Source organism: Oryzias latipes, chromosome 7 (genome assembly GCF_053564925.1).
Source record: "Oryzias latipes strain Hd-rR chromosome 7, Olatipes_Hd-rR_3.1".
Classification (NCBI taxonomy): domain Eukaryota; kingdom Metazoa; phylum Chordata; class Actinopteri; order Beloniformes; family Adrianichthyidae; genus Oryzias; species Oryzias latipes.
The window spans coordinates 13,611,445-13,623,481 of record NC_136243.1 but is presented as its reverse complement, the minus strand read 5'-3'; the positions used below and the strand labels follow the sequence as shown (position 1 = coordinate 13,623,481).

Genomic DNA, 12,037 nt, shown 5'->3' with positions numbered 1-12,037 from the left:
TATGCCTCTGATTGGTCACACACTGTGGTCCTGAGAGTGTGTGGGGAAAGTGCCAGTGTATGTGTGTGTGTGTGTGGGCATCACAGGATGAGAAGGTATGCTGTTTCCGTTTTGTATTTTGTTCAAGTTTTGTGGTTTTCACCTCTGCAGCATTTGAATACAGTGCATCTGCAAAAAAGCCACAAGTCAAAGTGAAACTCATCTTTAAACCACAGATTTTAGTTCTTGCAATGTTAAGAGTGCAGTTCGCAGACAGAAAGTGTTTTCTGTTTTTCTAAAAAACAAAACTGTTCTCACTTGTTTTCTCACTTTAATCTCCAACTTACCTTTCCATTTCAATATTCTTTCAAGTTTGAATTTATTTTAAGTGTTATATTTTCTTATTCATTTTGATTTGACCTATATTGAGTTTTAAACATCTGCATTTTTTCTCCCTCGGATTTTGCATTTCTAAATGTAAAACAAGAAAAAAAGGAACAAAAAAATTATAGGAAAAATTTTTCGAAAAATTGGGATACATTTATATGTGATAGCATTTTAATGTAGATTTTTTTCCCTTTACTTGCATTTGACAGACTTCTTGAATTCATGTGTTTATTTATTTTTCATTATTGCTTGCATCCTCGTCCCTGTTTAGGTTTTGCAAAGCACCACTCAGCATGATGTGGTTCTGGACTTGCCGTTTCCATTTCTTCCACTAGGGGAAGCATATCAAAAAGTTGGGAGTTTTTTTAAGCAAAGATCCTTACCTAAAGTGATGGACAACTCTGAGGCACAAATTATTGTTATTATTGTTTCATATCTAATAATTAAAATATATAAACTATCGTGTGTTTTAATATTTTAAAATAATATAATATATTTTATACCACATGAAGTTTAACAAATGAATTCTAAAAAATACGGGGAAAGTGTTTGCCACAGCGTTCCCATGGGTGGTGTTTTCTCACACATAGTTAGTGATCTTATCATTCCATGTCGGATAAATAGTGTTGGTGATTCGGGGATTTTGGCCTTGTTTTTTAGTTTGCCATTCAAATTCAGTTCGCTCGTATTTAAATAACATAAGGTGTCAGTTTTTAGCCGCTAAAGCTACCTATACATCAGCTGCAGCATCGTTTCCCTCCTGGCATTCAGTCGAAATTCATCTGTTGTGCTCAGTGTGGTGTCGGTCAGGATGTTACATAATGCGGTGGTGGTGTAAGCTGTTGATGCAAGGCTAACAAACAACATTTTTAAAAACGTTAAAAAGAAACTTTTGTTTCCTCAAACGACGTTATTGATCCAGACTGGGTCTCGGTTCACGATGGCATTCAATAGGACATATATTAGCATAGGATATGCGACTTTCGGGACTCTGGTCGGGCTGTCGGCGTTTGTGGTCTGGAATATCGCCTATAAGCAGCCATGGACGGCGGCCATGGGAGGCCTCTCGGGTACGGTCAAAACACATTTCCTAAATAAATCAGCGTTTTTTCCTTCTTTTATTTACACTATATAAAAATAAGGTAACGAACGGCAGCTTTTGTTTTATTTTGTCACAGACCTGCCAGAAATACTATATTTGTAGCTTCTTTATTGCTTTCTTTGACACAGTCCTTAAAAACCATACTATTTTTAATCAACGTTTTACCTCCGACCCGTCACGTGCTAGCTGACAAATAACGTGTTTGCGCATGTCATGTTTTCGTAAACCATCTTAGTTACACTTCAATGCAAAACAGTGTGTTCTTCTGTTAGTACGACGGAGTTTTAGGGCCACGGGGAGGAAAAAAAATTCTGGCCAACATGACGAGATTAAAGTCGTCATGTCGACTTTAATCTCGTCATGACGAGAAAAAACTCGACACAAGTTTCGAGAAAAAACTCGTCCTGTCGAGATAAAAGTCGATATAAAGTTTCGAGATTAAAGTCGCAATGTTGCGCGCGAGCAGTGAAGCTGAGTCTTTCAGGAATATTCAGTGTTATGGCTAATGTTAGAGAGCTAGTGGCTTCGTATTTAAGAGTTTACGACAGAGTTTTATGGCCACCAAAAAAAAAGAAATTTTATTAGGAGATAAAAACTCGTAAATTTACGGGAAAAAAAGGTCATAGATTAACAAGGAGAAAACCCCGAAGTTGTCTGTTTATCGGAGCATCGCTTGAAGATGAACTATGTGGAGCCTTTTGTGAAGCTTTATTTCCGGATTATAGGTTTAAAACAGAGATTCTGAGTCTTTTGGCGACTCAAAATCAGATTATTTTCCGTGTAGTAGTCTTTCCGGGGTTCGGTGTCGGTAAAGCGGAGTTTCATATGTAAAATAAGGAGCTCAGAGACACGTTTGGGTGTAGAGGATCGCTGCAGCCTTTATTCTCCCTTTCATTCACATAACCTGAAGTTCATCTGTCACCTTACGTCATGAACCTGTCATCCGATCACCAATGCGGAAGTAAACAGTGTTACATACGCCCCCTCCTGCAGATGAAGCGACCCGTTTGATCATTAAAAAACAAAGATGAATGAAAATAGTCTGTTATATTAGCATTACAACGTTGAAAAAGGCAAAAAGTGCTTCTCCTCCTCAGATGGAAGCATCACACAAACGTAGAGATCTTGTCTTTGGTGGAGGAAGAAAGGATTCAAGCAAACAGCTGCAGGGACACCCGATGACGGCTTCATCAGGCTGCAGAGATCCTGCAAACCAACCATCAATAAATACAACTTTAATAACTTGTAAATCAAACAAATGAGCTTCCAGACATCTGGGACGTTATCAATTAACATTCAGCTCACCTGTTAACAAAGTTTAGTCGGTCTGCTCTGCTGCTGCGCGGCGTTCACCTGCTGCTCTGCGTGCTGCTCACTTCCACAATAATCTCGTAAATTTATGAGTTTTTTTGCTCGCGCGCAACATTGCGACTTTAATCTCGAAACTTTATTTCGACTTTAATCTCGACAAGACGAGTTTTTTCTCGAAACTTTGTGTCGAGTTTTTTCTCGTCATGACGAGATTAAAGTCGACATGACGACTTTAATCTCGCCACGTTGGCCAGAATTTTTTTTCCTTACCGTGGCCCTAAAACTCCGTCGTATGTTAGCCTCTATTTAGCATTATTAGTTTTTAAAATTGACACGTTATACAAAAAGTTCCCGAAGGAAAAAAAAAGTTAAAAACACAAATGCTCATTTTCTGTATCACATATTTTTAATGTCATCAAGATGTACTCTTTCACTACTTGCTTTGAAAGGATTCATTGGACAGGATGTTAAAGACCCACTTCAAGGAAAATTGTGTTTTTGGTGAATTTAACATCTTCTTGTAACATTTTTCTCACGATGCTGGACAAAAAAAAAAATTGAAGCTCAAAATTGCATTTCTGAGTTTTTTTATTCAAATTGTGACTCAGGGGTAGACAAAAAAAGTGATTTATAAAAGCTTGTAGCTGTGACGTAGACGCTACAATCGCGGGGGCCACAAGCTCTGTGGTCCGATACAGCCACTTGTAGACAAATGGATCCATGTACATCTTCGTTTTCCTCATTTTAGCTCCTATCTGGCTCAAAACCGTTCGGCTGGATAGCTCTTATTTAACTCACCTGGGGTTGTGTGTTAGCTAGCGGGAGAGCGTATAAACAGAGGAATGATGGGAAACAACTGCGCAATTTAGAAGTGAATTTTTAATGAGCTCCTGCTGTTCTGCAGAAACTATGTCCTAGAAAACGACACAGATTTTTTTTTTTTTAATTTCAGCTTAAAGTTATATATATATATATAATCATAATTAAAAGACCACTGGGAACGCTTTTAAAATAAGTCCAAAGATGATTGTAGTGGGACTTTTGGTAGAATCTCTTTAGTGTGTCAACAACAAACTAGGTTAATATTTCCTGAATTAAAAATGAAATACCTGACTGACCAATCTATCGGTGTCGCAAGAACTCAAACATCGACTATCTGAATTTATTTGTCTCTGCAATTCCTGAGCAAGTCTCTTTAGATAAAGTGTCCATGTATTAAGATGGAATTTGACCAAAAAAAGATCTTATTTCATCTCTAGATTTTTTTTGTTTTTCGAAGTGAATCAGAAATTTAGATGAGTTCAGTGTTTTAAGTTGGCATGTTTCTGGACTTTTCATTGCTTTGTGCTGGTTTAGCTTCACTAAAATCCTTCCTTATTTTAAAAAGTATTTCCATTTTTTTCCTTCTGACAGGAGTTCTAGCTCTCTGGGCTCTCGTCACACACATCATGTACGTTCAGGACTACTGGCGCACCTGGCTCAAAGGTCTGCGGTTCTTCATCTGCGTCGGGGTGACCTTCTCGGCTTTGGCCCTCGCCGCCTTCTTCACATTTCTAAGTCTGGCGATTAAAGAAAAGCAGTGTAAGACTTTCTGTCGATTTGATTTAGAGTAAGCAAAAATAATAAAATCAAAAGCTTTAGGTTCAGTGGAAGATCACTAACTTCTGTGTTTGTTGTTTCCCCACAGCTCTCACAGACCCCAGGAGCCTTTACCTGTCCTGCGTGTGGAGCTTCCTGACCCTAAAGTGGTCTTTCCTCCTGGCGTTGTACTCCTACAGATACCGTCAGGAGTTTGCAGACATCAGCATCCTCAGTGATTTCTGAAGAGCAGTGATTTTATAGACTTGCAGAGGACATTGAGGGATTTTAGCAGGCGTTGATCCAGACGTTTGTGACAAAGATTGAAGGGGAAAAAAGAAAATCAAATGAGGGTGGATTTTAAGCAAGTCCCCTGACTTTAATCACATGGAGTTACTCGTTTAAGTTGCTAAACAAGCGCTTTCTTTTCCTCGTAGCTTGTGTTTTTGTTGTAAACCTGTACTCTAGATTCACGTCGAGAGCAACAGCTCCAAAGACTGGAACTGCTTCAGAAGGCAAAAAAGCTTCGTATGAAGGGTCTGATTTTATCTTTGCAATATCTTATTGTGAAAATACTTGTATTTGTCAAACGAAGTGATTCTGACTTCTCTAAACCAAAACAAAGGTGCTGTGAGAAAGCGACAACACAAAGGAGTGTTTGCTAGTTTGAAGACAAACTTTAAAAAGAGCAGACGTTTGAGTCTTTCTGAAAAGTGTGAACACTTTGATGACAACACCGAAAATGTCTGTTTTTATCTAATAAAAAACCACTGATGCACACTTTAAGACTCACACTACGCCACAAGCTGCACCTAGACCTTTATATGCGAGTGGAGATTACTTCAGCTTTTGTGAAAGTGACTCTTCAAGACGTGAATAGCTCTGATTATGTTTCAGTCGGTAACTGAACGTGCAATTTTTTAGGGATGCTGATTTGCAGCTGGTTTTTCAGTTTGTGACTTTTATCCACCACGTAAATTTTTTTCTTGTGGTTTTATTTTCACTAACCTTCGCTGGAGCTGTTTTTTTTATGTCATCACTCTCACTCATCCTGCTTGTGTTTGCTTTGAAAACAGTGCATTTAAAAAAATCTTAGTGTTGATATAGAATTTTGTATTGATTTTATTTTTTGCCACTCCCGATTAAAATGGCTTTTTTTTTTAATTGGAAAAATAATTTTTTTTCCTGTGTCGATCATGTTTGGGGGGAAAAAAAAGTTGTAACAAATGTGCTTTTATTGTTGCACTGAGGAGAGATGTGTTTCTCAGTCACTAAATCCTCTGACATTCCTCTTTTATAGCAAACTCAATTGATATGATCAATAATTGCACTTTAGTTGAAGACGTGGATGTGCTTGTTTTGCACACCGTTTCTGACAAAAAGATGAAGCCGCTGTCATTTCAGTCTCTCTGCTTCCATGTTGACGAGCTGTTCATACATATCCATCACCTTTTCCAGTCTCTAGGAATGTGTAGGTCAAAGTACAACTGTTCTGAAATGTTTTACTTCCACTTTTAGTTATTTTTTAAATAATTTTAATGTTACCATGAACTATGTCAAAGTATGACTTGCGGTTGATGAATGAATGTGAAGAAACTACATGTACATAAAAACCAAAAACATCAGATATGCTTGTTGTTCATGATGTATTGTCTCCCTACAAAATAAAAGTGTTGTATAAACTGCCCTTTTCAGTTTGTCACTGTTAAACTATTTCATAAAAACCTTAAAGTTTTGTAATGTAAATGAAATGTGCATCTGAAAAGGCTGGCATTTTTTAAATACTATTTTGTAAGTGTTTTTGACTTTAAGGTAATGTACTAACACATTAAATACACGTTTCTTCTCAGATTTGATCCATTAGGGCATAATATGTAAATGAATGAAATAAAAATTGGCCTAAAAGTTATGAGGGATTATTTATTTCTTTAAAAGTAATACTAATAAAGATGATAAGGATTCATGAAACATGAAAGGATGTTTGGGAGCACCAACAAGCTCTTGCTCTCTGTCAAGCTGGAGTTCATGGAGGCACGAGTGCAGGAACACCTGCAGAACTCTGGGTCCAGCAAGGTCAAAGTGTCAAGTTCGGGAATCGTGGTGAAGACGGGGAGGAAGTGAAGGAATTGGAGACAGTCCAGTAAGCTGTAACCTGGTTGAAGCACAAGGCTATCCTAGGTTCCTTTCATGTTTGGTCTAACCCTTGTGCTATCCTAGATGACCCCACCCTTAGATTGACGTGTTCTCCCTACCATGACAAAGGTGGAAAGATTTCATGTAATCCATGGACACCAGTGAGGATCACAAATAATTGAAGAAAAAAGGTTCAGCGCACTGTCTAGTGGGTCTAGATGACCCAACTCCCAATGTTAAAGCGCCTAGGATAGCACAAGGGGTAAAAAATAAAGACACTGATAATGGTATGCCTGCTTTAGCAGGTTAGGGTTCGATTCCCTACAGTGCTCTGTAAAATATTTGGACTTTGATACATGAAAACATGAGCATTACAACCATAAAGCTGGATCAATGCTTATGTATGAGTGGCTTTTATCATTTGAAATGCTTGGTTCTGCCACAGCCTTTTAAGTCATGGTGAACATCGTTCTTCATGGCTTTTTGTACCGCTTTGTTTTTGTATACCTTGATCTTGATTTTCTCCAAGAATCAGTCCGACTACGTTCATCATATCTGTTGACAACTCTTTGCGCATTAAAGCAGAAAAACATGAGCTCCACTCTCCTTTAATCACCTTTCTTGGATACATTTTGGTCTCTGGCACATTCAGTTCTCTCAAAAACAAGTTCTCTTTTGCACCAATTCTGACCCAAGATGACCCTGAAAAGCCATTTGTTGTAGAAGTGGACGCATCAGACTCCGCTGTGGGTTCTGTAGGAAAATAATCTGTCGCTTTGAGATTACTTTCCTTGTTGCATGTTCAAAAAAGTCGAGAAGGAGAAAAACAACGGGATTCGACCGGATTAAGTTTAACAAATTTATTCCCTAACAATATTTCTAAAAACAGAGTAAAACAAAATAAAACAGATCATCTGGGTTCCCAAAGTTTCAGAGCTTACGCAGCGCCAAATTACAAACGTCTTAACGTGTCAGCCTGTTGGGAACAAAGGAAGCTTCTCCGTCCAGCTGTTTTATCATGTCGGTTTCAGCCTCCTCCTTCGTAACACAGCATGGTGTCCAGACTCCTCCTCTGGACGCTCGGATTGGCTGGCAGGGAGCCTGCCTACTTCTGTCAGTCCATATTAGGAGTCAGCATCCGTTTCCCGCGTCGGAAGTCACCTCCCAGACTGACATGGTCCCGCAATCAAATGGCTCATCAGGTGGTCCCCCACATGTGGCCGGATCTTTCTAGCATCCAGTAGACAATACACCTTTGTTCCCCACACGTGAGCAGATGCCTGTGGCGGTTCCCAGGGATGGAATCAGTCTCAGAGATGACTGATTTATGATCCAAGTCAGACCTACAACCAAATGGCCTCAGAAGATCAAAGACCGTTTTCTCCTGAAGGGGATGAGTTCGAAACTCCAGCATCACAACCTCTTTACATATGCAATGTTCAGGAAGGCCCTTTGAAATTCAAAGTATGGGAACCCCACACAGTAAACCTGTAAGAAAACCTTCAATGAAATAAAGATAAGATAAAAGCCTAGGAGAAATGAGGACCACAAAGATATAAAATTCCTTCAGTTTTGTGCTCTTATAATTTTCTGACTCTGATAACAGTCATGGGCTTTCTTCTCCAGCAAACTGACCTCATGTAAAAACTACAACATCAGGGACAAGGAGCTTGGTGACAAAGGATAAATGAAGGTTTGCCTAAAAAGATGAGGATTTCGTCCCTGCCTCCCTGCTCCCATAAAGGTTTTTTTAAACTAACATCTTACAGGATTAAAGTGAAGTTTGAAGAAGATCGTTTTGAGGCCTTTACAGTGAACGAAATCTTTGCACGCACAGATAAAAGTTAGCTTTGAACACACGTGGTTACCTGTAGAACAACAAATAATCTGCACTGAAGCTGAAGAAGCAATTGGTAATTAAAAATTCTAAATATTCATTCATTCATCTTCTTCCGTTTTTTCCCTTTCGGGGTCACGGGGATGCCGGATCCCGGCCACTTATGGGCGAAGGCAGGGACACCCTGAACAGGTCGCCAGTCTGTCGCAGGGTCACAATCCAAATGACTTTTCTCTACAAAAACACACGATGGAGCTGCGAGCAGAACGCTTTACTCTCTGACAGTCACATCCCATCAATGACTGAGATTTTTCTGGCTCTGAGGACATAAAAGGAAGACAATACACGCGCGCTTTCTATTCTCTGATTTTATTCTATTAAGCAAAAGTATTTTGTACAAAGTCTCTGAAATAAAAAAAGGTCCCCTTTAAAAAACAAAACAAAACTACAGGTTGTTATTAAGGCTTAAAAACTAAAGGCTATTAAAAAGACAGTTTTTTCAATGACTTAAAAAAAAATAAAATCGAAATTTGGTCAAAGAAAAAAAAGGAGGAGGGGGGGTCATACACGTGACCGGTCCGTGCTACACTGCAATGATGTCATTGACATAATATGATGTTTACCATGTGATGACTTATGATGTTTGACCAATGATGACATATGATGTTTGACCAATGATGACATATGATGTTTGTCATATGATGACATATGATGTTTGTCATATGATGACATATGATGTTCGTCATATGATGACATATGATGTTTTTTTGACAGTTAGGTGCAGTAACTGGCTTTGATCTTGGATTAGGCAGCGATGATGTCATCAGAGAAAAGTCGATATATAGACCCTAAAACTGACATCAACTTTGTAGAATTCCTTGCAGCCGTATGATACGCCCAGCAGGTTTTCTGTGACGTTCAAACCCCCCCTTTTTGTGAAAAACATATTTCTTTGTGAGCTTTATCGCCACACCCTGAAGATTTACTTTTGTTCCGTCTTGTACTTGAAATCGGAAAAATCATGACTGAGAGTTCATTTGAAGTGCTGGAAAACATCATTCTTCTTGGCCATAAAGGCGCCTATTTTGTAGAAAGGTTTCTTGGTGAAGGAACTTTTGGAAAAGTGGCAAAATGCACAAATCTGTCAACAAACAAAGAAGTGGCCATTAAAATCATCAAAAATGGTTTTAATGACACAGCAAAAGATGAAATTAAAGCCCTGACTGAGATTTCCAAACTTGACGCTCATAAATACAGCTTGGTGAAGTTTGTGGAATGGTTCCACTACAACAGCCATGTTTGCATCGTTTTCGAAATGTTGGATCAAAGCCTTTTTGACTTCATGAAAGATCGTAGCTCCCTTCCCCTGTTTCTGCATGAAATCAGAGCCATTGCTTGGCAGCTGCTAATTTCCCTGAAAGGCCTGAAGAGCATCAACTTGGTCCACTGTGACATAAAACTAGACAACATCATGCTGGTGAACCAAGTTTCAGAGCCTTTCAGGGTCAAACTGATTGATTTTGGGTTGGCATCAAAAACTACAGACATTCAGACGGGAACCAGACTGCAGAACATTTGTTTCAGGGCACCTGAAGTCATCCTGGGCCTGCCCTTAGATGAACGACTGGATATGTGGACAGTTGGCTACGTCCTTGCCCTGCTTTACACAGGCTTTTACATTCTTCCACGGGACTCTGAGTTCAACATCATCAGAGCCATGGTGGAGATGCAGGGAATGCCGGACAACGAATGTCTAAACCAGGGGTTGTACACATACAAGTTCTTCACCCAGACTGAAGAGAACTCCAAAGTTGTCTGGAAGCTGGATACACCTGAACAGCGGTCCAAGAAATCAGGGGAACAAGTCAAAGACAAACTAGACTGCTGGTCCTTTGACGACCTCAAAGACGTCTACTATGATCAGACGAAGATTAAAGAAGTGGAGCAGTTGATTGACCTTCTTAAGCGGATGCTGGAGGTGGATCCAAACAAACGCATCTCTCCAAATGATGCTTTAAGACACCCATTCTTTGATTTGGAGAAGAAAACACCTAAGATCAGCAAACCTCAAGAGCCTGCAGCTGTAGAGGTCCACCAACAGACAGCAGCAAAAGAGGTCCCAAGTGTTCCTAAGGGACCAACAGCTAATCCCCAGGAAACATCCAGCAACAAGAACAAGAAAAGCTTGGTCCAACAGAAAAAAGCTGAAAAAAGAAAGGCTCCAGCTGCCTCAAGAAAGAGGACAAATAGTGACCGACAGAGCCAGGACCCCGAAAAGAGTTGGCAAATGGAGGCAGCAGTTAAAAAGAAAAGGAAATCTTAGAAGATTTTCTTTCAAGCATCAGGAACACCATCTTAAAGAACCTGATGCAACCCCCACCCCCACCCCCAAAATGTAAAAAAAAGGTGCCCAAACAATTCAAAGTTCCTTCAGCAATTCGGCCACTGACTGCCAGGTCTGCACCACCAAACCCAAGAAGAAAATCTTCCCCCCTAAAAGTTTCTCTACACTCTGTGGCAAAATCCCCAAAATGAGCTTCAAAAACAGGGGCAGCACGTTGGTCTGTTGGTTAACATCTTGGCTGACAGGACCGCGTCTGCGTGGGTTTTCTCCGAGCGCTTCGGTCCCCCCCACTTTTACAAATGTATTAGTAAATATTTGATGACATTTATAACAAGAATAAAAAAATCATAGAAATCAAATAATTCAATTGGATCCAATTAAATAAATTATCAGTCACCAAATTTATAGGGAAATAAGTAAAAGAAATCCTGGCAGTCCTGTGGGTTTTCTCCGAGGACTTCGGTTTCCCCACAGTAATTGTTAGTAATTGGCTAGTGACTGATGAATTCCCCTCCCTGAATCGCCACCTTACCGTGGTGGAGGGGTTTGCGTGCCTGAATGACCCCAGGAGTTGTGTTGCTAGAAGCATTTGCCCTGTTGGGCTGTTTCATGGTAAACTGCTCCTGGGGGGACGGGCCAGACTAAGGGCGATTCAAACAAAAAAAAAAAAAAACAACAACATTTCATTACAGGACAGAATTATTCCTCCCAACAAGATTTAGCTGGACCTCAGCCTGAAGCCAGAACTGGAGGATGGACTAATAAAGAAATTTGTAATGGCTGTTACTTCCACCATGTTTTCTTTTGGGCTCAGGCCAAATGAGCTCCAAGGCTTCACCTTTGATTCTGTTTGTAACTTTGACGGATAGAACTGCTTTGGGCAGCCAGACACAACGGTTTGACTTTAGGAGCCTTAGAAAAGCATCTAGACTGTTATAGAGTGAGTGGTGTTTGGAGAGTGGGTCCTTTTCACAGAAGAAACAAACTCAGACTAGGAGCTATGCAGCTTTCTGAAACAGCTCAGTTTGAAATTTTACCATTTCAGTCTGGACTCAGTCAGGATTTCCACCTACTCCACTTCTCCAAAAATGCTCCTGACTTACAACAGTGTCACTGGCTTTTAAGCTGTTGCTAAAATGTTTTTCAGACCATCAGATTTCCTCTTACACACTTGGTAACAGTCAGATGAAAATCTTGAGAGTTTTTCTGAAATCAAGCTCAACGAGGACTGACTTCTCATTTGATCATGAAGCTGATTGGCTCTGTCCCATGAAACCCTTCAAAGATAAGTTTGGAGAAGTTCAGGTAACCCCCCACCCCCCATAAATGATATTTTTGTTATTTACTCTAATAAAGGAATGAGTTG

General features: G+C 39.8%; 1 protein-coding gene and 1 long non-coding RNA gene across 2 annotated transcripts; one reads left to right on the top strand and one right to left on the bottom strand.

Annotated features, from left to right (window-relative positions):
• The first annotated feature begins 952 nt into the window (after positions 1–952).
• slc48a1a (solute carrier family 48 member 1a) lies at positions 953–6,044 on the top strand. The gene is made up of 3 exons (XM_023956836.2): positions 953–1,436; positions 4,193–4,360; positions 4,467–6,044. The coding sequence occupies exons 1-3, from the start codon at positions 1,307–1,309 to the stop codon at positions 4,601–4,603; spliced, it is 435 nt and encodes a 144-aa protein (XP_023812604.1). The 5' UTR covers positions 953–1,306; the 3' UTR covers positions 4,604–6,044.
• LOC144994058 (uncharacterized) lies at positions 2,499–2,907 on the bottom strand. The gene is made up of 2 exons (XR_013657439.1): positions 2,774–2,907; positions 2,499–2,674 (listed from the first exon to the last, which is right to left on the bottom strand). It is a non-coding gene; the product is annotated as an uncharacterized LOC144994058 (long non-coding RNA).
• Positions 6,045–12,037: the final 5,993 nt, after the last annotated feature.

Bases quoted from the DNA above. Each gene is read 5' to 3' on its own strand.
- slc48a1a (XM_023956836.2), top strand. From the start codon at position 1,307: ATGGCATTCAATAGGACATATATTAGCATAGGATATGCGACTTTCGGG. The intron at 1,437-4,192 runs GTACGGTCAAAA...TCCTTCTGACAG, and splicing joins GGCCATGGGAGGCCTCTCGG to GAGTTCTAGCTCTCTGGGCT. The intron at 4,361-4,466 runs GTAAGACTTTCT...GTTTCCCCACAG, and splicing joins GGCGATTAAAGAAAAGCAGT to CTCTCACAGACCCCAGGAGC.